Source organism: Balearica regulorum, chromosome W (assembly GCF_011004875.1).
Source record: "Balearica regulorum gibbericeps isolate bBalReg1 chromosome W, bBalReg1.pri, whole genome shotgun sequence".
NCBI classification, from domain to species: Eukaryota; Metazoa; Chordata; class Aves; order Gruiformes; family Gruidae; genus Balearica; species Balearica regulorum.
The window spans coordinates 25,102,636-25,128,161 of record NC_046219.1 but is presented as its reverse complement, the minus strand read 5'-3'; the positions used below and the strand labels follow the sequence as shown (position 1 = coordinate 25,128,161).

Here is a 25,526-nt window from a genome sequence, read left to right as displayed (position 1 = left end):
GGAAAGATGTTGGGCCTGTCACCCACAAACAAAGAACAGCTTGGGGACATAAAGGTCAATGGCACCCTTGGCAGCAGCCACGATTTGAAGTTGAAGATCCTGAAAGAAGTGAGCAAGACACATAGCAAAATTACAACCCTGGACTTCAGGAGAGCAGATTTTGGCTTGTTAAAGGACCTGCTTGGCAGGATACTATGAGAGACTGTCCTAAAGGGCAAAAGGCTCAGGAGGGCTGGTTGATCCTCTAAGAGACAACCTCCTCAATGCACAAGAATAATCCACTCAGACATGCAGGAAGTCGAGCAAGTGTGGCAGAAGGCCAGCATAGTTGAACAGGGAATTCCTGACTGAGCTCAAAGACAAAAAGAAAGTACACAGAAGGTGGGAGCAGGGAATGGTTACCCAGGAGGAATATGGAGATGCATGCAAGGATTTAGTTAGGAAAGCCAAAACTTGGCTGGAGTTGGAACTAGCAAGAAATGTAAAGGGCAACAAGAAGGGCTTCTAGAAGTACAGCATCAGCAAAAGACAGGCTAAGGAAAACACGTGTCCACTGCTCACCGGAGCACGGAATCTAATAGCTAAGGACGTCAAAAAGACTAAGGAACTCAGTGCCTTCCTTGCCTCAGTTTTTTACAGGTAAGGTTGGCCCTCAGGTCTCCCAGATCCCTGAGCCTAGTGGCAGACTCTGGGGCAGGGAAGTATTACTCACAGTAGAGGAAGACTGAGTTAGGGAGCACTTCAGCCAACTGGATGTGCACAAGTCCATGGAACCAGATGAGATGATCCTGAGGGTTCCTGATGACTGGAAAAAAGGCAAACATCACACCCATCTTCAAGAAGGAGAATCCAAGGAGATAAAGACTGGTCAAAGTCACCTCAGAATCTGGGAAGGTTGGGGAGCAAATCCTCCTGGAAGCCATGTCCAGGCACACAAAGGAACTGGGCTTGCTCCAGTATGCCCATGTCTGTCTTGGCAGAGAAAGAGAGGGAAAGGATCACTTCCCTGGAACTGCTGGCTGCACTGTTACTAATACAGCTCAGGATGCTGTTGGCCTCCTTTGCTCCAAGGGCACACTGTTGGCTCATGTTCAACTTGTTGTCCACCAGGACCCCCAGGTCCTTTTCTGCAGAGCTGCTTCCTAGGCAGTCGGCCTCCAGCCTGTACTGTTGCACAGGGTTATTCCAGCCCAGGTGCAGGACTTGGCATTTGTTTTTGTTGAACTTCATGAGGTTCCTGTCAGCCCATTTCTCCAGCCTGTCCAGGTCCCTCTGAAAGTCAGCCCTGCCCTCCACCACATTGACTGCTCCCCCCAATTTGGTGTCATCTGCAAACTTGCCAAGAGTGGACTTTGTCCCCTCATCCAGGTTGTTAATGAAGACATTAAACAGCATTGGTTCCAGTACTGATCCCTGAGGGACCCCACTAGTTACTGGGCCCCAGCTGGACTTTGCACCACTGATCACAACTCTTTGAGCCCAGTGGTCCTGCCAATTTTCCACCCGCCTTATTGCCCACTTATCCAGCCCATATCATACCAATTTGGTGATAAGGAGACTGTGAGAGAGTGTGTCAAAAGCCTTTCTTCTGACAAGGTATACAACATCCCCTCCCCTTGTCAACAGAACCAGTCACCACATCATAGAAAGCAATGAGGTTGGTATGGCATGATTTGCCCTTGGTGAAGCCATTTTGGCTGCTCCCAACCACCTTCTTGTCCTTCATGTGTTTAGAAATGGCTTCTAAGAGGATTTGCTCCATAACCTTCCCAGGGACTGAGGTGAGGCTGACTGGCCTGTAGTTCCTTGGATCCTCCTTCCCGCCCTTCTTGAAGATGGGTGTGATGTCTGCCTTTTTCCAGTCATGAGGAACCTCCTCCAATTGCCATGACCTTTCAAAGATGATAGAGCGCAGCCTCATGGTGACATTGGCCAGCTCCTTCAGCACCCTCAGATGCATGCCATCTGATCCCATGGGCTCGTGTATGTCCAAGTGGGTTAAGTGATTCCTAACTCTTTCTTCCTCTACTGTGGCTACTGCTTCACTCCCCCAGACTCTGCTAGGATGCTCAGGGACCTGGGAGGCCTGAGGGCAGACCTTACCAGTGAAAAATGAGGCAAAAAAGGCATCGAGTACCTCAGCCTTTTCCCTGTCGCTTGTCACAAGGTCCCCTGCCCCACTGAACAATGAGCTCATGCTCTCCTTAGTCTTCATTTTGCTACTGATGTACTTAGAGAAACCTTTCTTGTTGCCCTTCACCTCCCTTGTTAGGTTCAACTCCAGCTGAGCTTCGGCTCTCCTGACTGCATTTCTACTTGCGCACGCAGTGTCTTGATATCCCTCCCAAGTAGCATGTCCCTGCTTCTGCCTCCTGTGTACTTCCTTTTTGTGTCTGAATGCAGTCAGGAGCTCCCTGTTCATCCATGCTGGCCTTCTGCCACACTTGCTTGACTTCCTGCACATTGCAAATGGACCGTTCTTGTGCTCTGAGGAGTTTGCCCTTGAAGATCAACCTGCTCTTCTGGGCACCCTTGCCCTCCAGGGCAATTTCCCATGGGATCCTGCCAAGCTGGTCTCTGAATAGGCAAAAATCTGCTCTTCTGAAGTCCGGGGTTGTAATTCTGCTGTTTGTCTTGATCATGCCTCTCAGGATCTTAAACTCCACAGTCTCATGGTCGCTGCAGCCAAAGCTGCCCTCGACCTTCACACCATCAACCGGTTCTTCCTTGTTTGTGAGTAGCAGGTCCAACAGATCATTTCACTGATCACCCGCATCAAGAAATAGTCTTCTGTATGCTCCAGAAGTCTCCTGGATTGCTTGCACCCTGGTGCACTGTCCTTCCAGCAGATACTGGGGTGGTTAAAGTCCCGCATGAGTACCATGGCCTGTGACTGCGAAGCTTTCTTCAGCTGCCTAAAGAAGGCTTCATCTACCTCTACTTCTTGATCAGGAAGTCTGTAGCAGACACCTAGTACAACATCACCTGTGCCAGTCTGTCTTCTAATCCTTACCCACAAGCTTTCAACTGCTTTGTCACCTGTCCTAAGGTAAAGCTCCATGCATTCAAGCCGCTCCTTTGTGTAGAATTGTCCTGGTTTCAGCTGAGAGGATTGATTTTTCTTCGTAGTAGCTAGTGTGGGGATATGTTTTGGATTTGTGCTGGAGACAGCACTGATAATATAGAGATGTTTTTGTTCTATGGACCTGTTGTTGAGCAGTGTTTACGCGGGGCCAAGGCCTTTTCTGCTCCTCGCACTGCCCTGCCAGCGGGACGGCTGGGGGTGCACAAGGAGTTGGGAGGGGACATAGACAGTACAGGTGACCCAAACGAGCCAAAGGGGGTATTCCATACCATGTGACATCATGCTCAGCATAAAAGGGGGCTAGCCGGGGAGGGGCAGCAGCAGCTTCAGGACGCGTGGCTCGGGGACAGTCCGGTTTCGGGGCAGATCTGAGCGTGCGGTCTGAGTTGTACGGTCCTCGGGTGAGAAACTGCATTCTGTATCACCAGTTTCGTATACTCTGTTAAGTACTGTTTTGTTTTGTTTTGTCTTGTCTTCCCCTCTCCCTTTGCAATCCTAGTAAACTGTCCTTATACCAACCCACCAGGTCTTGTCTTTTTCCTTCCCATTCTCCTCCCCATCCCACTGAGGGGGGGGGGGGGGGGGGGGAGTGAACAAGCGGCTGCGTGGTGCTCAGCTGCCAGCTGGGGTAAAACCACGACAAGAATCATAGAATAGTTTTGTTTGGAAAAGACCTTTAAGATCATCAAGTCCAACCATTAACATAGCACTGCTAAGTCCACCACTAAACCATGTCCCTAAGCACCACATCTACACGTCTTTTAAATACCTCCAGGGATGGTGACTCAACCACTTCCCTGGGTAGCCTGTTCCAGTGCTTGACAACCCTTTTGGTGAAGAAAGTTTTCCTAATTGTGGTGGGTTGACCCTGGCTGGAGGCCAGGTGCCCACCAAAGCCGCTCTATCACTCCCCCTCCTCAGCTGGACAGGGGAGAGAAAATATAACGAAAGGCTTGTGGGTTGAGATAAGGACAGGGAGAGATCACTCACCCATTATCGTCATGGGCAAAACAGGTTCAACTTAGAAAAAAAATCAATATCTAATTTATTACCGATCAGAGTAATGAGAAATAAAATCAAATTCTAAAATACCTTCCTCCCACCTGAGGAGTGATACACAAATATCACTCACAGTGATACACAAAATGCTGAGTAGGGATACACAAATAAGTTATTGTTAAGTCAGGTTTTGTAAGAACTTGAGCGTGTCGGTTATTTTTTGGTAATTGTCTTTTTTTTGTCCCCAAAGATGGGCACTGTTGCAGATTAATTGACTTGCTCTTAAGTTTGCACATTTGCTGATATTCTAGGAACTTGGTTTTTTGCTCATACCAGAAACGGATATTTTTGCCCTGAGTATCATTACTGCTGAATACCACACAGTGCTTTATACCTTTTAAATCGTTAGAGAAGCATGCTTGCAGCAGTCTCCTCTCTGGTGTTCTAGTTGCAGACTTAAATGTGGCATTACTAGCCATAGAATAGTCTCTAGCCATAGAATACTCCTGTAAAGAAGACTGATTTTAAAAAAAAAAAAAAAAAACCAAACTTGGGCAGAGAATAGAACACTAATTCTTTGTAAAATAATATTTTAAAATAACTCTGTGACAACTGGCTTAAGAATCTGCTAATCATTGAGTTACTGTTATTTAAAGGTGGATGTGCCACGTGAAGGAATGGATGATTTTGTGTATGGTGGTGGGTGCATGGGTTTCCCCATCCTTCTGCATTGCCCACCAAGTACACCCGGGTCCTTGAGCGAAGACAATCCCATGAATGGGTTTGCCTTTTCCCAAGGGAGGAGCAACCCACATCATTGCCTTTCCCAGCCACTTCCCCATGTGCACTAGAGAGACCTTATCTCCTCCCACAATATGTAGGGGCTATGTTTGGGCAGGACCAGGTTGGTTATCAGATCCTCTGGTGTTAACCAGCTAAGTGGCTTCTGCTAATTTTACATCCCAGTCCTTCTATTCCCCAGCGCCCAATGCTCTCAGCATAGTCTTTAACAGTCCATTATATTGTTAAATCTTTCCGGAGCTTTGTGGGTGATAGGGGATGTGATACACTCAATCAATGCCATGTTTCTTGGCCCAGGAGCCTATGAGATTGTTTTGGAAACGAGTCCATTGTCTGACTTGATTCTTTCTGAGGTGTCCTATTGCCACGGAACTGGCCTTTCAAGGCTCAGGGTGGTGTTTCGAATGGTGGCATGGTTTACAGGGTATGTTTCTAGCCACCCAGTAGTTGCTTCCATGCAGCGCTTGCCTTGGCAAGTTTGTGGCAGTATAGTCAATCTACCAGGCCTTGCCATATCGATATCCCAGCCACCGCCCGCTATTCCAGGGACACTTTACTCGTGTGGCTCGCTTCATTGCAGCGCATGTTTTGCATGGGCGACCTGTGCGACGGCCTCAATAGTCAGGTCCATCAGATGTCCTGACGTTCCATGGGCCCTCCAAGCTATGAATAGCTCACCCTTACTTTCCCAGTCCAGGTCCACCTGAGCTACTCCAATTCTGGCAGCCTGGTCTACCTGCTCGTTGTTTTGATGTTATTCAGTGACGCGGTTCTTGGGCACGTGAGCATCTACGTGATGTGCCTTTACAGCAACTTTTTCTACCCGGACAGCAATGTCTTGCCACACGGCAGCAGCCCAGATGGGTTTGCCTCTGTGCTGCCAGTTGGTCTGTTTCCATTGCTGTAGCCACCCTCACAGGGCATTTGCCACCATCCACAAGTCTGTACAGAGATAGAGTACTGGCCACTTCTCTCATTCAGCAATCTCTAGGGCCAGCTGGATGGCTTTCACTTCTGCAAACTGACTCAACTTGCCTTCTCCTTTGACAGCTTCAACGACTTGTTGTGTCGTTGCTTTCCACTTCCAGTGGTTTCCTACAACACGACAGGATCCGTCGGTAAACGGATTGTTTACCGACGGTAAACGGATTGTTGGATACAACCAACATTGTATGGTGGCGCCTCTTAGGCAGGAGTCACCTCCTCAGGCGATGCTCAAAAATCTCTGCCTTCTGACCAGTCCACGATCTCTTCTAGGACTCTTGGGCAGTTGGGGCTCCCCATTCGAGCCCATTGCATGATCAATGCTACCCACTTACTCCATGTAGCATCGGTTCCATAATGTGTAGAGGGGATGTTTCCTTTGAACATCCAGTGTAGCACAGGCAATCACGGTGCCAAGAGGAGCTGTGCTTCTGTACCAACAACTTCTGAAGTGGATGGAATCTTATTGATCGCATCCCTTGGGTCTGTGACAATGTCCGTCTTACCATTTTATTCCCCAAAACTGGATGTCTTGTGCAGGTCCTTTGACCTTGCTTTGCCTTATGGTAAAACCAGCTTTCAGAAGAATCTGGATTATTCTTTTCCCTTTCTCAAACACTTCCTTCACTGTCTTGCCCCACACGATGATGTCATCAATGTATTGCAGGTGCTCAAGGGCTTCACCCTGTTCTGGTGTAGTCTGGATCAGTCCGTGACAAATGGTAGGGCTATGCTTCCACCTCTGGGGCAGTCGATTCCAGGACACCCCTCCGTGTGAAAGCAAACTTTAGCCTGCATTCTGCTGCCAAAGGGATCGAGAGAAACGCATTGACAGCATCAGTTGTGGCATACCACTTGGCTGCCTTTAACTCCAGCCCATATAAGAGTTCTAGCATGTCCCGTACGGCAGCACTCAATGGCAGTGTGACTTTGTTCAGGCCACAATAGTCTACTGTTAGTCTCCACTCTCCATTTGATTTTTGTGCTGGCCATATGGGACTATTAAAGGGTGAGCGAGTCTTGCTGATCACCCCTTTGCTCTCCAGTCGACAAATCAATTCATGGATGGGAACCAGGGAGTCTCAGTTGGTGTAATATTGCTGCTGGTGCACCGTCATGGCAGCGATCAGCATCTGCTGTTCTTTGACACACAGCAGCCCCACAACAGAGGGATCCTCTGAATGGCTGGGCAAAGTAGACAGCTGTTTAGTCTTCTCTGTATCCACAGCAGCTACATGAAAGGCCCACTGGTACCCTTTTGTGCCCTTGAAGTACCCTCTCCTGAAGTAGTCCATGCCAAGGATGCACGGAGCCTCCAGGCTGGTAACAATGGGGTACTTTTGCCACGTGTTCCCTGTTAGGCTCACCTCAGCCTCCAGCACAGACAACAATTGAGATTCCCCCTGTCGGTCCAGAAATCTAGATGTGTTCTGTCCCCTTTTACCCCAATGGCATTAGGGTAAACTGTGCACTAGTGTCCACCCAGAGCCTTATACTCCTGTGGGTCTGATGTGCCAGGCCATTGAATCCATACAGTCCAGTATACTCAGTCATCCCTTTCCTCTGCCTGGCTGAAGGCAGGGACCCTCTGTTCCTCATTGGAGTATTCACTATCTATCTGACCCCTGCGGCGTCAGATTAGAAGTCCTTTCACCAAAATCAAGAGGAGAGGCATTCTCAGTCCTCCTTCTGCATCTGGGGGATTGCTGGTTGCCAGTTGCCTTCTACCGTCTCAACAGCGCCTGGAACAAAAGCCTTCTTGGATGGCCTCTTCTTAGCAGGTGTCTTCTCCCACAAGTCACATACGTGGGCTTCTAGCTTTGAGGTGGGCTCACCAGCCCACTTCCTCATGTCCTCCCCCTGGTCATGCAGGATGATCCAGAAGGTACCATGCAGCATGTGCCTGGGGCTCCCTTTCCCTCTGGCCGGGAGAGGCTGGCTCCATGGGACGCTCCTGACAGCCGAGACGCTGGCCTGTGGGGATGAGGAGGATGAGAGATTCTCTTTGAAATGCTGGAGCTGGTGGGACAGTCTCTCCACAGTTGGTATATTGAAGTCTGGCCAGTCCATCATCGCCAGGGTGTTGGAGTACAACACCGGTGCATTCCAGACAAACCTCCTCCACGTGGCCCGTGTACATTGGATGTCATCCAGATCTTTGGAGACCTGGTTGCTGTCCAGGTCACTATAGATGACTTCCATCACCGTTAATTCTCTCAGATACTGGATGCCTTCCTCGGTAATGGTCCGCTTCCCTCGGTAAATTACAAGATCATCCTTGAGGGGATATTGCACCTTCACACTCGACAGGAGCCACCTCCAGAGGCTGAGAATCGTCGCCTCTCTTCCGATTTCTTTGTTAATTTGCCAGTCCCTAGCTAGGGATACCAGCTGCTGGGCTTCCTTACTCTCTAATTCCTGACTGTTGGCCCCAGTATCCCTGCATCAGAGCAATCAGACAGCAATCCACTCGCCTGGCTGAAGGCCGTAATCTTTTTGCTGATCTCAAAGTTCACTTGGGGCTAGGGACCATGTGGTTTCTGCTTTCTTTCTTTCTGGTGAAGTCTGTCACTTCCTCCTCTTTCTTTGTCAAAGAACCAGCTTCCTGATCAGACCCTTACTAATCAATGGTATGGACCTGTCAACTTCCACATCCAGTGTTTCTTTTTGACTACTGGGGTGATTACTGTAGGGTTTGGGTCCCTGTCTCAACCATTGTGTCCTCAGATGTAGAGGCCCTCCTTCCCGTGCTCCTCTGATGGTGCTGAACAGAGGCTCAACAGGCACAGGCCATGCCCCAATACAGTGCTAGGAGCTGCTGGGTCTCATTGGGGTAGGCAAGGCACCCTTCTGTCAAGTGGCGCACCAATTCAATGGGATGACATGCCTGTCCAGGCATAAAATCCCAGGCTATCATCAGAGCTGATGACCACCTTAGGCATCTGCCCAAATCCTCCCACACACCCTGCCACTCAGGGATCGACCATCAAGGCATGTCAACCGCCATTGCAGGGGGCGTTGGACTAGATGACCTTTAAAGAGCCCTTCCAATCCAAACTATTCTATGATTCTATGTTTCTCTGTGACCTCAGCAACAAGTTGTTTTCTCTTATGCCAAGATAAAAACAGGTTCCACATACTCAACAAAAAGCCAACGATGTTTGTTAGATAACAGAATCAAACAGCTTACATAAGGATGTCCAAGAACCTCAGGAGCCCGCGCAACAGAGCCAGCTACGTCAATCCTAGAGGAGAAGAGGGAGATGTAATCCCTCATTCTCTCTACAAGGTAGCCTGCTCAGCACAGGAATGACATCAATTACCAGGGCCATATGCCAGCCCAAGTATGTGGCCATTGCTTTTATCAAAATGTTCCTAGGCACAGCAAAATAGAGAAATAAGCAGCATAGCATAGCAAACAGCAAGAGTCAAAAGCAGCCACTAACAAGCCCTAAACTCTATTATACAGTAAAGCAAGCAAGCTCTGTGACCAGCACAGAAGCCTGCCACTTAACAACTACAACAGCTATAGCACGCTCAGATCAAAACTGTCGTTATCTCGTGCCCCATGTTGGGTGCCAAAAAGGGCTGTGGTGGGTTGACCCCGGCCAGCAGCCAAACATCCATCCAGCCTCTTGCTCACTCCCTTCTCCTGTAGGATGGGGAGAGAAATAGAAGGAAGGTGAGAAGATTTCTAGATTGAGTTAATAACAGTTAAATAGGGAAAGCAAAAGCCACATGCGCAAGCAAAGCAAAAAGAGGAATTTATTCACTCCTTCCCATTGGCAGGCAGATGTCCTGCCACTTCCTGGAAAACAGGGCCTCAGCAAGCGTAAGGGTTGCTTGGGAAGAAAAATGCCATAGCCACAAACCTGTGGAGAGCCCATGCTGGAGCAGGCCCCTGGCAGGAACTGCGGCCTGTGGAGAGGAGCCCATGCAGGAGCAAGTTTTCCTGCCAGGAATTGTGGCCTGTGGAGAGGAGCCCATGCAGGAGCAGTCTTTTCCTGAAGGACTGTGGCCCATGGAGAGGACCCACGCTGGAGCAGGGGAAAAGCGTGAGGAGGAAGGAGCGGCAGAGACAAAGAACTGACCGCAACCCTATATTCCCCACCCCACCCCCCACGCTGCTCAGGGTGGGAGGAGGTAGAATAGTCGGGAATGAAAAGAGTGGTGTTGAGCCTGGGAAGAAGGGGGAGTAGGGGGAAGGTGTTTTAGTTTTTGTCTTTGTTTCTCACCATCCTGCTCTATTTTAATTGGCAATAAAATAAATTAATTTTCCCCAAATCAAATCTGTTTTGGCTGTGACGATAATTGATAAGTGAGCTCCCTGTCCTTATCTTGACCCATGAGCTTTTCTATCTTATTTTCTCCTCCCCATCCTGTTGAGGAGGGGGAGCGAGAGAGTCTGGCAGCCAGTCAAGGTGAACCCACCACCAAATGTAATCTCTCTTGCTCATTACTTTCAGATCTTGGCTTAGATGGATAAGGAACTGACTGGATGGCTGCATCCAAAGAGTTATAGTCAACGGCTCAATGTCCAAAAGGAAAACAGTAACGAGTGGTGTTCCTCAAGGGTCTGTACTGGGACCAATACTATTTAATATCTGCATCCGTGACATAGATAGTGGGATTGAGTGCACCCTCAGCAAATTTGCAGATGACACCGAGCTGAGTGATGCAGTTGATTTGCTAGGGGGAAGGGATGACGTCCAGAGGGACCCTGACAGGCTTGAGAAATTACCCATATTGGATAATCTGATTTTGTAGGCATACCTTGGGGGCAGCATCAAAGCAGAACTTCTTAACTGGGCTCTAAGTTGACTCCTATAGAATCACTGAAGTGTCTCTGCACTGGGATATCCAGTGTTGCAGATTTCAGGAGGGTTCATATACTCAGACATAATGCCAGCAACATTTTGTATATTCTCAAATAAGTTTACCCCTGAACCAGAAATGGCTTCCTGTATAAAGATAAAGCTAACTGGAAATTTGAAGCCACGGGGAGGTTTTCCAGTTTTACCCTATTTATTTTTTTGCAAACTTGCTGTGTTGTCCGTTAGAACAAAATGGAGAAGCGATCATAAAAATACGGACCCTCGAGGGACACCACTCATTACTGGTTTCCACTTGGACATTGAGCCGTTGACTATAACTCTTTGGATGTGGCCATCCAGCCAGTTCCTTATCCATCTAACAGTCCATCCATCAAACCCATATCTCTCCCAATTTAGCGACAAGGATGTCAGAAGTCCAGGTAGATGACATCCGTAGCTCCTCCCTTGTCCACCGATGCAGTCACTCCATCGCAGAAGGCCACCAGATTAGTCTGGCATGATTTGTCCTTGGTGAAGCCATGTTGGCTGTCCCGAATCATAGAATGGTTTGGGTTGGAAGGGACCTTAAAGATCATCTAGTTCCAACCCCCCTGCCACGGGCAGGGACACCCTCCACTAGACCAGGTTGCTCAAAGCCCCATCCAACCTGGCCTTAATCACCTCCCTGTGTTCCATATGCTTCATCATAACTTCCAGGAGGATCTGTTCCATCATTTTTACTGGGCACAGAGGTGCAGCTGACTGGTCAGTAGTTCCCACGGTCCTCCTTTTGACTCTTTTTAAAAATGGGCGTGATGTTTCCCTTTTCTCCAGTCACTGGGGACTTCGCCTGACTGCCATGACTTTTCAAATATGATGGGGAGTGGTTTGGCAACTACATCAGCCAGTTCCCTCAGGACCCTGGGATGAATCTCAGCGCATCCCATGGACTTGTGTACGTTCAGGTTCCTCAGGTGGTCTCAAACCTGATCTTCTCCTACGATGGGTGGGACTTCATTCCCCCAGTGCCTACCTTGAGATTCAGGGACTCGAGAGATGTGGGAAGAGCCAGGGAAAACTGAGGCAAAAAAAATGTGGAGTACCTCTGCCTTCTCCATGTCAGTTGTCACCAGATCCCCTCTCCTATTTATCAGGGGGGTGGGGTGGGGGGTGTGTGTGTACAATTTCTTTTGTCTTCCTTTTCTGGCCAACGTACCTGTAGAAGCCCTTCTTGTTATTCTTCACATCCCTTGGAGAGACCTTGATTAAGAAATTGTCCTCAACTCCAAGAATCTCCTGGACCACTTACAGCTTGCTCTGCTGCTCTTCCAGCAGATGTCAGGGTGATTGAAGTCCCCCAGCAGGATCAGAGCCTGCAAGCGTGATGCTTCCCGTAGTTGAAGTAAGAACACTTCGTCAACAAGCTCCCCTTGATCGGGCGGCCCATAATAAACACCAGCCACAAGGTTTCCTTTGTTGGCTTCGCCCCTAATTTTTACCCATAAGCTCTCAAGTTGTTCATCGCTGTTTTTCAAAGACAGCTCTGTGCAGTCAATCCATTCTTTTACATGGAGGTCAAGGCCCTCCTCTCCCCCTTGCCTGTCCCTTCTGAACAGTTTATAGCCATCAATTGCAGGGCTCCAGTCGTGCAATTCATCCCACCACGTTTCAGTGGTAACAATCAGATCGCAGCTTTCTAGCTGCACAGCGGCTTCCAGCTCCTCCTCCTTGTTACCCATGCTGCACGCATTGGTATTGAGGCACCTCAGCTGGGCTACCTACCTTGTCACCTTTATAGAGGGACAAGCCCTAATTCCTTTGAGGCATTCCACAGGTGTTTCCCTGTTGGTTCCTAATACATCAGCAGTCCCTGGCTCTCCTCTGTTGCTCAAAACTGCATCCCCTTCCCCTGCTAAGTCTAGTTTAAAGCCCTCTGTATCAATGGCTGCCTTTAAGCTTAAAGTGTCCATGTTGATTTACCAATTCAAATTATATTCATAACAGAGTTACAGATTAAAAAGGCTTTGTTGTTATACCACTGATTAACGTTCTTCTTCTGAATGCCTTAGTTTTTCTTTGAACCCCTCTGCTATTGTCTACATCTTTAGTTCATCAGATATAAATAGGATGGTACATAAAATAACTGTGATATAGTCCTCAAGGGTTTATACTCGTAATTATTTACCTTTACTCTCTACAAGGCTGGAAAGTCTATTGTCCAAGTGTGAGCATCACAATGTAGAAAGATGCATTTGGAGGAACGATCACAGGAGACTTGCTTCTTTCCGGCTCTAATGTTTTTTGGCTTGAATAACATGGCTCATTTGTCATCTTTGTAGCTAGTCTCAAGAAGTAGCTGCAGATGGGGAAACCTCAATACTGTCTGTGTCTCAACTGCATTTTCAGGAGGAGGAAGTTGCAAATCACTTTAAGCTAAAACTAATTGAAATGCCTAAGGTTACATAGGGATGTTTTCCTGAGGTTTCCTTACAGAAATACCCACTCCTTATGTTTAAAATAGGTCAACAGAGTGACTTAAAACAAGGTGAAGCTTTCATTTGTTTATTATATGTTTATCCTTCTAAAAGGTATGCTTTTAATATTGTGGGACTTGAGAATAAAAATTTAAATTGGATGCTGGGATTTTACATGGGGGAAAAAAAGGAAAGGGTTGAATTTTTTTTATTTTTTTTTTCAAGGAAGCATGTGAAAAGTAAGAAGAAATAGGCTCAATATGATATATACTTTATGCATTATATTCTTACCTTTCACCCTCTATCTCTCAGTAAATGTGTTAGTTTAGGAACTGCCTTCATTTGTACTTCACATTACCTAATGATTGCTTCAGTTTAAATACTGATAATTAATATCATTCATGTTGTTTTGTTTATAGATGCTGGTCTTTGTGTGTAGTAAGAATAAATATCCATCTCTGTCACTGTCTTGCTGCTTGATTAAGGCTATAAATTAAATCATACACATCTGTGGCAAATTAAACTGCCCTTCTGTTTCTTACAGTTGAAAGATTTATGGAAGCACCAGTCTCGATTGGTTATGATAGCAGCCTTGTTAGACTTGGAGACCCCATCGCCCTTCCTCCTCCTTTCTCAAACATTGAAGGATTCAGCAGCAGTGCAGGTCAAAAAGAATCAGGGTTAAGTAATAATTCCAATTTGGAAGTCTAGGGAAATCTTAAAAAATCTGGTTGTGGGCTAATATTTTATGTGCTTATTTTAGTCATAAGGAACAATTCCATGAAGCAAGAAAAAGTTCAGTGGAAAGAGAGATTAAGCTAATTTGTAGGTTAAAAAATATAAATCAGCCTGAACTTTTAAAAATATATTTTTTACAAATTGTGTTCATAACAGATCTTATTAAGAGTAGAGGAATAAAATACTTAAAGCACAACACTTGAATGGCTGAACATTGCTCTAACTTATCCAAGCCCAAACCAGTTGAAATCAGCAGTGTAGAATTTTTTTCACTGACAGTTGTTTAGTCAGTTTTCCTTTCTGTTCTTAACCAGGATTATAGAAAATAAATATTCATTATCAAACTTTCCTTTTAGATAAATGAATTGGTGGATGCCCGTGATGTCAGCATTGGAGCCTGGTTTGAAGCTCATATAGAAAACGTTACTCGAGCAACAAAAGGACATAAGAATGGTAAAGCTCAAGTAAAGAGTGGCAATTCTTACAAAAGGACTAATGGAAACTTAAGTCAAGATCATTCTAGAGAGAATGCAAATTATTTGGACAGTACACCATCCACATCTTACTCAGACTGCATGGACACTGATGAAGAAGCAGTTTATCATATCAAGTATGATGAGTAAGTGCTTCTGATATTATTTTGAGGACATCATATGTTATGATTTGGTATGTATAAACAAAGAATTTTGTTGAAGAAACTTGGAATCAAAGAGAGCAAGTTCAATATTGCAACCAAGGAAAGAAATATTAAAAAGCCATAATGTCTTTCAGTCAAATATAATCAATAACCTGAGAGCAATGAGTGTTTTTTTTCTTTTATTCACAAATTCCTGTGAAGTATTAACTTTATCTTGACTTTATGAAACTCAGAATCCCTATCTCTAAGGAAAGGAAACTATGCATTGGATTTTTCTGTACTATTTAAAATATAAGTTAATATTTTCTTTAAAAACTACTCTGCTCATATTCAGTTCCTTCCATTGAAGTCTAAACAAGTGTTTCATGGGAGCAAATTCTAGTGCTCGAACTGTTTAAATTGTGTTTTAAAAGTAATATTTATGCACAAGATGACAGGTCTGCATTTCATGTAGAGAATCTGGTGAATGGGAACATAAAATAAGTTCTGAGCTGGAGTGAGGGTACAAAGGGATTTTTTATTTTTTAAATCTGTGGTACAAGCAAATTTCAGAACCTACGACAGATGTGCTAGAGTAGAGGCTTTGTGCCATAAACTCAGTGGGATTTGCAGGGATTTCTCATCACCAGCTTTTGCACTGATGCATTCACATAAATTGGATCCTAGTTTTTTAATGCCTTAATTTGCTGAAGCAGCTAACTAAGCTTCTAAACCGATGGCATCAATGAGAATTTTTTAATACAGAGAACAACAAAAATATTGCACTTTGGCATGTGAGATTAAAGGTAAAGGAACATACGTTTACTTTACACAGAAGCATATTCAATATTAGTCTTGTTGAGGATAAATTCAATTCAAGTTTTCAAAATATTGTTTTAAGTATCGATTTCAAGTTTTGTTGTTTTTAATAATCACAATTTAAACCGGTTTTGCTAGGGAAAACCCAAGAATGTTGAAGACTTAAGCTGAACACCTTTTAGCTGCTCTTGGTAATACTAGATATAACTTTTCTTTATATACTTACCTTGGAGGATAATATAGCTTTTGTCTGAACATGGAGTTCAAATGCAGTTTTATATCTGCAACCGTCAATTTTTTATCTGCAGATACGTTTGTCCACACACACACAAAAATAGATAGCTACAGTGTTGAAAGCAAAAATTTACTTAAAAACTTATTGAAATACTTAAATTCAGAACTTTCTCACAACTTTAGTCACCCAGTATCATTACAGTTGGACTAGATGTTCATTGCAGGCCCCTTTCAACTGAACTATTCTAAAAAAAAAAAAAAAAAAAAAAAAAATTGTCTCTAAAATGATAGATACGCATCATGGTATGCTTTCAAAGACCCGGTTCTAAGATTGATTAATTATGTAACATCACAGAAGTATTTAATTGAGCAAAGGGAAAACATTTGAGAGAGTGTGTTTGCAATTATCAGAGTTAAATTATGTTCCTCTTTTATAGATGTTGTCATTTTATGTGAGTTAGAGATTCGAGGGAAAAGCCACCTGTGAAGTAGAAAGTATAGTCAAGCTGATCTGACTTGCATAGGTGTACCTATGCTTACATCAATTATGCCAATTTTACTTCATGTGTACCTTAAGATCTAGCATTTCCAGTAGATGCAGACAGTCATCTTAGTCTTCCTATAACACGATCTGTCACAGGTTTGTGTTCTTAGCCAGTGACCATCTTAAAACATTATGTCTTATCTAATTTTGCTTGCATCATGGACATTTACTTGATTGGCCTGAAATGTTAAAAGTTTGAGCTTTCAGGGAGAAAAGTTATTTTAAAACTTTCTAGCAAGCAAGATCTATGCATTTATCAGCTAATAGAGACTTTGGTAAAAGTTAACAGCCTACATGTGACAAAACACAAGGCATCGTTTGTGACACTTTGTATTTACCTTTCAACATCCCACTTCCTTGTTCTTCGAGTGGTAGTTAACATGCACATTCACATGGTGGGTGGTTGTACATGTGCTCATAACACTGGCTTCAGACATTAGTCTTTTTGCCTTTTTGGTATCTGTAGAGCACACGTATCAAAAACAAGGGAGGAAGAATACATGGATAAATAAGGTAGCGTGTACTGTGCGTGTCTCGGTTCCAGATGTTCTTATCCCATTTGCCATCTCTTTGTGCTTCTTCTTTGAGGTTCATATTCTCCTATTAGTTCCTATTTCTTCTGTGCATGGTTGCTGTTCCTGAATGCTTAGGTTTGGGCTAGGCTATATGACACCAATCCACCTTGACAGCCTTTTCTTACTGTGTTCTTCAATGAAGTAGCTCATTTCTCCTTCCTTCTATCTCCTACAGCAGATGATTTTACCCTGGCTGAAGGGCTTTAAGCTCCTTGCCTACAACAGGAGCTTTTTGCCTCAGTCTTCACTGGCAAGTGCTCAAGCCACGCTGCCCAGGTCACAGAAGGCAAAGGCAGGGACTGGGAGAATGAAGAACCACCCACTGTAGGAGAAGATCAGGTTCAGGAATATCTAAGGAACCTGAAGGTGCACAAGTCCATGGGACCTGGTGAGATGCATCCGTGGGTCCTGAGGGAACTGCCGGATGAAGTGGCTAAGCCACTCTCCATCATATTTGAGAAGTCCTGGCAGTCCAGTGAAGTTCCCGCCGACTGGAAGAGGGGGAACATAACCCCCATTTTTTTAAAAAGGGAAAAAAGGAAGACCTGGGGAACTACAGGCCAGTCGGTCTCACCTCTGTGCCTGGCAAGATCATGGAGCAGACCCTCCTGGAAACTATGCTCAGGCACATGGAAAATAAGGAGGTGATTGGTGACAGCCAACACAGCTTCACTAAGGGCAAATCGTGCCTGACAAACTTGGTGGCCTTCTATGATGGGGTTACAGCGTCCGTGGATAAGGGAAGAGTGACTGATGTCATCTACCTGGACTTGTGGAAAGCATTTGACCCTGTCCCGCACGACATCCTCGTCTCCAAATGGGAGAGACATGGATTCGATGGATGGACCACTCGGTGGATAAGGAATTGGCTGGATGGTCGCACTCAAAGAGTTGCGGTCAACGGCTCAATGTCCAAGTGGAGAACGGTGACGAGTGGTGTTCCTCAGGGGTCGGTACTGGGACCGGCGCTGTTCAACATCTTTGTCGGCGACATGGACAGTGGGATCGAGTGCACCCCCAGCAAGTTTGCCGACGACACCAAGCTACGTGGTGTGGTCGACATGCTGGAGGGAAGGGATGCCATCCAGAGGGACCCTGACAGGCTGGAGAGGTGGGCCCGTGCAAACCGCCTGAAGTTCAACAAGGCCAAGTGCAAGGTCCTGCACGTGGGTCAGGGCAATCCCAAGCACGACTACAGGCTGGGCGGAGAATGGACTGAGAGCATCCCTGAGGAGAAGGACTTGAGGGTATTGATTGATGAAAAGCTCAACATGAGCTGGCAATACATGCTTGCAGCCCAGTAAGCCAACCATATCCTGGGCTGCATCAAAAACAGCATGACCAGCAGCAAGTCGAGGGAGGTGATTCTGCCCCTCTGCTCTCGTGAGACCCCACCTGGAGTACTGCATCCAGCTCTGGGGGCCCCAGTACAAGAAAGACATGGAGCTGTTGGAGAGGGTCCAGAGGAGGGCCACAAAGATGATCAAAGGGCTGGAGCACCTCTCCTATGAGGACAGGCTGAGGGAGTTGGGGTTGTTCAGCCTGGAGAAGAGAAGGCTCCGGGGAGACCTTATAGCAGCCTTGTAGTACTTAAAGGAGGCCTACAAGATATCTGGAGAGGGACTGTTTATCAGGGAGTGTAGTGATAGGACAAGGGGTAATGGGTTTAAGCTGAAGGAGGGTCGATTTAGATTAGATGTTAGAAAGAAAGTCTTTACTGTGGGAGTGGTGAGATACTGGAACAGGTTGCCCAGAGAGGTTGGGGAGGCCCCCTCCCTGGAAGTGTTTAAGGCCAGGTTGGATGAGGCTTTGGGCCACCTGGTCTAGTGGAGGGTGTCCCTGCCCGTGGCAGGGGCGTTGGAACTAGATGATCTTTGAGGTCCCTTCCAACCCAAACCATTCTGTGATTCTATGATTCCTGCCAGAGAAGGAAGCAGTTGCTTTTTCTGCTTTGGGAAACTGCATGTCTCTGACAAGCAACCTGCAGATGGAGACCATAAGCCTGATGCCCATAAAGCCACCAAAACGTCTGTCTTACATTATGGAGAAGACTATGGGATTTGCCTCTGACAGACTGACAGCTGCTCAGATCTTCACTGATATCATCTCAGTATCTAGACTGGTTCTCCTTCACTGTTCATTTTATTATCCAGTCTAGAAAAACTGTCCACCAAGAAGGCTACAGCTGAAGGACAAGTGTGTTGTAATGTTTTGAGATGGGGTTGGGAACGTGGAGTAGACCTATGCTTTGTTCCTGATACTTCGTGTTACGGCAAAGATTGTTTGATACCCAGCTGTTGTGGCAGGTCCAGTCTGACAATGCATATACACAAAAAACAAGGGAGAGGAGGGGAAATCAAACATTCATTTTCTTTCTGTTTACACCTAGAACTGACTACTCAGTGATGTTTATTCAGGAGATACTGGAAAGCTATTCACCCTCGATCTCAACATGAAGCCCTCCACTGTCATAGATCTAATTCTTTGGACCAAGCTTCCTGGTACAGGTCTATTTCTCCTAGCTGTCTTCAAACCCCAAAGATCCCACAGGTCTCCACTTAAATGGAGATCTAGAGCTGTTTCTTTTTTTTTTTTTTCTTTCTTCTTTTTTTCAGTTGTCCCATTAGTATTGACACTGGTCAATTCAAGAACAAGTTGAATGTTGTCCGACATAATATATCTCACACCTCTGTAGTCGAGAACCTTAAATCAGCTTTATTTATACTGGAGCATGATTGTGTTTTACTTGGGGGTGGGGGGGGGAGAAGATCATGCTAACAGGTCCTACCAACCTCCTTGTAGGTATTGAAAGGCTGCTATTAGCTGCCACCACCACCATCCCCCCGCCAAGCTTTTCTTTCGCCTGACTGCACAAGCCCAGTCCTCCAGCCTCTCCTCACAGAGCACATCTTGACGGCCATCTTGCCAGCCTTCCACTGGGCTAACGCCAGCTTGTCAGCATCTTCCTTGCATTGAGGGACCTAAACCAGACATAATATTCTAGATACGATCTAACAAGTGCTGAGTAAAGGGAAATAGTCACTTCCCTCAACCTATTGCCTGTGCTCCTGTTGACACAGCCCAGGAGGCTGTCGGCCGCCTTTGCTGCACACTGCTGGCTCATGTTCAGCTTGCTGTCTACCAGGACCCCCAGGTCCTTTTCTGCAGAGCTGCTACCCAGCCAGTCACTCTGCAGCCTGTATTGTCACAGGGGGTATACTGGGTTGACCCTGGCCAGCAGCCAAGTACCCACACAGCAGCTCGCTCACTCCCCTCTCCCGCAGGACGGGGAGAAAGTAGAAGGAAGGCAAGAAAACTTGAGCATCGAGATACAGTTTAAAAGGTGAACCAAAAGCTGTGTGTGCGAGCCAAGCAAAAAGAGGAATTCATTCACTAATTCCCATCAGCAGGCAGATATCCAGCCACTGCTTGGAAAGCAGGGCCTCAGCACACATTATGATGTTTGTCTTCCCGAGCAACCGTTATCGCAAACGCGTCCCCCCCCACTTCCTACTCTTTCCCTGAGCTTTTATTGCTGAGCACAATCTCATGGCACGGAATATCCCTTTGGTCAGTTTGGGTCAGCTGTCCCATCAGTGTCTCCTCCCAACTGCTTGCACACACCCAGCCTACTTGCTGTGGGGACAGAGTGAGAAACAGAAGGCCTTGATGCTGTGCAATTACTGCATGTAACTTCTGTTGTGTCTTGAGGATCACCATAAGATTTTAAAAGAAAGTTAATAAATAAGAAAACACATTTGCTAACAATAGTTGTATCTGCCAATATTTTTTTATTAAGGTTTTACTGACATGGATTCTTTAGTGAAAGTGAGAAAACTAAAAATTTTAGAGTATTTTCTGAGTTCTTGAGCCTTTTTAAGAGTATGTTTTTTTTTCTCTTGTATTAACTTGATTTACATAGCCCTGCATATTCCCATTTTCTGCTACCTTAGTTACATAGTCATCTTGTATATTTGTGAGTTTAGGTTTTAATTTAACATTGTGGTCATTCATATAAATGACATGTTTAGATATAGGATGTAATTTTACACGGAGTAAGTAGCACTACCTAAATTGAATCTATTTTCTCTATGCTTATTTTGGTTTGTTATTTAGGACAAGTGAAAGGGAAGGAGAGAAATAGTCTAGATGATGGAGGTCATAAGATGGAAAACATACTATTTTTTTGTGGAATTACAGTAATAGATATATCTGAGTTCAGAAGTTTACTATAAAAGTACAATGTATTCCTTACATGATATAATGAGGAACAGCATTATAGTGCTTAATGTACTTAGATATGATTCCAAAAGTGTGAGTTAGACTCAATCTCAAAGGCTTGTGACAAATGGTGTTCCAGTTATATAAAAGTATCTGGATGTTCAGTCTGTGATGTTGGGTATGGACATATATGAATGCTAGCTTCTTCTCTCCTGTGTCCCATTGAATACAAATATTGGTGTGCCTTAGCCTATTGAAAGGATTCCTTGGATGAGGCTTAAGGTGAGTCATAACAACTGTGAAAACCTCTGCACCTGGTAGTCTTTTAATAATGAGACTTCCTGCATGTCGAGCAGAAATTGCGAGACTGACGTGGTTTAGGCCCAGCCGGAAGCTGAGCGCCACGCGGCCGCTCACTCACTCCTTCCCCAGCGGGACGGGGAGGAGAACGGGAAAAAACCAACGGCAAAAGCCTGAGGATTGGGATAAGGGCAGTTTACTGGGACAGCAAGGGAGAAGGAAAAAACAATCAACAACAGTGCTGATAACAAATATTAACAATGGGTGATAACAGAGAACAATTTACCGAACCAACGACCGACCGACCAGACACTCAGCCCGTCCCGGAACCGCGCCGAAACTGCGCCGCCCCCCCCCACCCGACTAGCCCCCTTTTATGGTAAGCATGATGTCACATGGTATGGAAGAGCCCCCCGGCCAGCTTGGGTCACCTGTCCTGGCTCCTTGTGAAATTAACTCTATCCTTGCCAGAACCAGGACAGAGACCTAGAGGGGGAAGATATATTCAGTTGAGACGCGTTTTGCCCTCATATCTGTAGAGTACTCCATTACTAAAAGTTGTAGAATAAGTAGAGAGATGGAGAAGTCATGTAAACAGTGTGTTTTTTGCAGTACATAAGAACATCCTTGGTTTTTATTCTTTATCCAGCTTCTAGATAACAAAGGTATTGATTTAGACTAAAACCAGATGAATGTCTTGATTATTCAAGTAGACTGACTTTTTAATGTCATGAGGTGAATGGTTAAAAGGTTACATGTGGGGGTTTTTCTAAAGAAAATATTACAATTATACTTTCCTCAAACCATGTCACTTTTAATTTTTCCTTTTTTGTAAATCAGGAACTTTTTTCTTAAGTTGATAATACTATCTGAGATCAGATGCATGTCTGTGCTGGAAGAGAGGAAGGTAAAAAATGACTGTAACTTCTCATATAATGACTTCAGGACTAACTTGGCATCCAGAGAAAAGTATGGAGTAATAAGGATGAATATTGATCCTTTACAGTACAATCATCAAGAAAGCTTTAGAACTCATTATGAAGATTTAAAAAAAAATATTAAAATTAAGTAGTTACATAATGAGTGAAACAATGAAGACTCTACAATTCTAACTTCACTGATGATCCCAATTGTGCCCTAAACTATCACCCATCCACATGGATAAGTTCAGCTATAAGATCTTGTTATTCCTCTTCTTAAATCAATACATGACATACTAACACAATGGCTGAAATACAGATACTCTAATTAGTTTGACCTCTGACACACTACTTCGAGAATCACAACTCACTACCGGCTCATTTTATCTGCTTCTCAGGTAAACTGTTTTCCACAAATAGCCAGAGCAGAAACCTGGTACACTCAGAGAAGTAGAAGCACACTAAGCAAGATTTAATTAGTATCAGCTTGTTTTAAACTCAAACATAAGCACAATGATATAGCATAATTGGTAAACATATAAGGTTTTTTGTGCCCAGGAAGAACAGTACTGCATTGGTAGTAACAGACCGCGTGCCTTATGTTAACTGTGCAAGATCACAGAGTTAGGCTTGTTATCAACTTGGCATAAGAACTAGCTGTGTGAACTATTAGGTGTCTACTACTGGTAAAGTAGTCCCTGTCCCTGCTGCCTGCCCTGCCCTCCCCACTCCCCAGCACTGTGCAGTATATAGTCCAGGGACAGAGACCAAAGGCTGAGAACTGTCTGTCTAGAAACTCAAACATCCCACAGAATTACAAGATCTGAAATTGGGGAAGCAGGAGGGGTGGAGACAGACAAGTCACCTATTTCTGTTCCAGCTTCCCTTATCAGAGCTCTGGAGCCTGATCATCTCATGACTAAGATCACTGAGGATTAACTACATGCAGTCAACTTCATGGTACTGCATGTACAACTGACTTATATGTATGATATAATTGTTAAGAACTGCCTACTTTGAATATGTAGTAATAAGTAAAAAGTTAGACGTTACCACAAAATGTGTTAATATGTCAACCTAGTAAAATTTTGTTTTAAACTGACTTATCAGTCTTCTAAACACTCCAATTAGTGATCTGTGATGAGATCCTTAACAATACACATAAACACATATGTATGCTGACTCACATGTAACACAAAAGTAAACAAGTTACTCAGCTTCAAGACCGAAGCTGTTTGCATCTAGCTTTGTCAGAGTAGCATAGGTTTGTCTGCAACCACCTGCTTCAACATGCCCTCACAAAACCTGGCTCCCACCCGTCTTGTGGAGCAGTAGCAAGATTGTTCAAAACACAGCCAGCATGACACAAAACCTATTTGTTTCCTTTTGGTTCTAAGTACATTTCAGATTGCAAGTTCACACTCCAGTTGTGAATGATCACCTCTTGGTGATAGTAAACTGTTATTTCTCATGGTTGTTCCTGTTCATACAGGTATATGCTTCATCTGCCATAGGACAGAAATCTTGCCCCATCTTACATTGCCACACTCATTTGTAGTAACAAATCCCATCTTAAGAGTCAAGCTCCCTAAAGAGACAACACATCTGATACTCCTTTTTTTCCCCCCCTCATGTAACATTTATGCCTCATTCTAATACTCAAGCACTGTACATACCTCATTTATGTAAAGCAGCTTAAAAGAAGTTACACCTTTCATCAGCAAAAAATACAGCCTGAAACAATCTCTTTGGATAAATATGTGCCCCACACTGATGAGGGGAGAAATTATCAACTCACAGAAAAACTTTTAACCAGTTGTCCCCAATACCATTGGAACCAGGTGTAAATTAAACACTTCTTGAGATATCAGCTACAACTGACATCCTCCTTTGTAAAAAACTATTTACACCCCCTAAAAGGACTAGGAGGCTAAACTCAGGCATAGCTCCAATACAGGGAGTGCGAGGAAATGCAGGCTACCGCTGCACCCCCACCCCCCCGCATAGTCACATGCCCACCTCCAGGAAGGATTCTAACAAGTCCTCTGTATCTCCTCTTCTGGTGGATGGAAGGAGTTCAGAGTCCACAGTCCCCGAAAACCCTTAGTCTGTGGTGTGGCACCTAGGCCTTGGAAACCAAAATGTTTTCCTTATACCCAGATGGAGCACCGAGAGGGCAGGAACACAGGGAAAACACCTGGGTTCTCTTGCCTGGTCGAAAAAGTAAAGCAGGGGATTTTCTCCCCCTCACACCCCACTGTCTGCTCTGTCACTTAGGTATGATAAGCTGAAGGAGCCTTCCTTGGTTTGAGTGGAAAAAAAAAAGAAAAACACAAAGGGACCTCATTAGTACCCGCTCACTACTGCGGGGGGTGGGGAGGAAAAGTATAGAAAGAAACCAGAGTTGGGCCCAGAGCCTTTTGTCATGCCAGACAGCTTGTCTTCCTTCCTTGCCCCTCATCACCTCCCAGGCTCATTGAGAGGAGCGAAAACAAAAGCCAGAGATCCCAGTATGGGAGGGGATGAGGAGCTTTGCATCCAGTCACAGAGAGCAGAACATAAGAAGGTGAAGATGAGATAGAAGAGAAGCTCCCCTCCACCCCTACCCACCAGGTCTCCAACTCACCTGCTTGCCCCGGTAGAAGAGGCGCTGGCGGTCGGGGCTCACACAGAAGGTCTTCTGGATCTTCTCCCGCAAACATTCAATCTTGGTGAGACGACTCAGATCATCAATAATATGGGTCTCAGTGCCGTCTATGGTACGAACTTGGATCCACATGGTGTGCGCCTTCTGCTAGCCACTTGTGGTGAAGGGGAGGTCTTGTTCTCCGAGTGTGTGATAACGGAAGATAAAACAGGCGTTTCCCTCACTTCTTTGTTCAGCTCAATGGAAGCAGATTTTTTGAATCCCACCGAACAAGCACGAGCCTCCCTGCCCGCAGGCCTTGCTCAGAAGAGCGCAGAGAGGTAAAGGAGACCTGACCCAGTCCTCGTCTATTCCCCAAGCGTACCCTGTAATCACACAAACAGAACTATAAAAGCTCTCCAAGCCAGCACAACAAAAGGCAAAGTCTGGCAGGGATCGCCACAGGCAGGTCTAACAAACACCACCACGAGCCATCACCAACCCTCAGAGAGTGTTTACTAGCCGCTACCGCTCTCGTACAGAGGTCACGGCGCCAATAGTGATCTCGCGAGAGTCCTCAGCTGTAAAGAGACAAGACTGGGAAATGGGGGGGAGGATAGATAGCATCATCACCTCTCCTTCCGCATTCGGCTTTACACAAAGCCCCGCCCCGCCCCGCCCTTTGAGCATTCTCTGGCCGGCATCTTTTTTCTTCCTGCTCGGTAGCTGTATCAAGGACTTGGGGGGGGAGGAGGATAGTTGAGCGTAGAGGAAGC

General features: G+C 45.4%; 1 protein-coding gene across 1 annotated transcript in view; it reads right to left on the bottom strand.

The window, feature by feature from the left end:
- LOC142599162 (E3 ubiquitin-protein ligase UHRF2-like) overlaps positions 1-25,311 on the bottom strand; it is a 135,262-nt gene extending 109,951 nt beyond the window's left edge. Inside the window, 1 exon segment of the mRNA XM_075738924.1 lies at positions 24,751-25,311. Coding sequence (XP_075595039.1) covers positions 24,751-24,903 — 153 coding nt within the window. The 5' untranslated portion in view covers positions 24,904-25,311.
- Between the last annotated feature and the right edge of the window lie 215 nt (positions 25,312-25,526).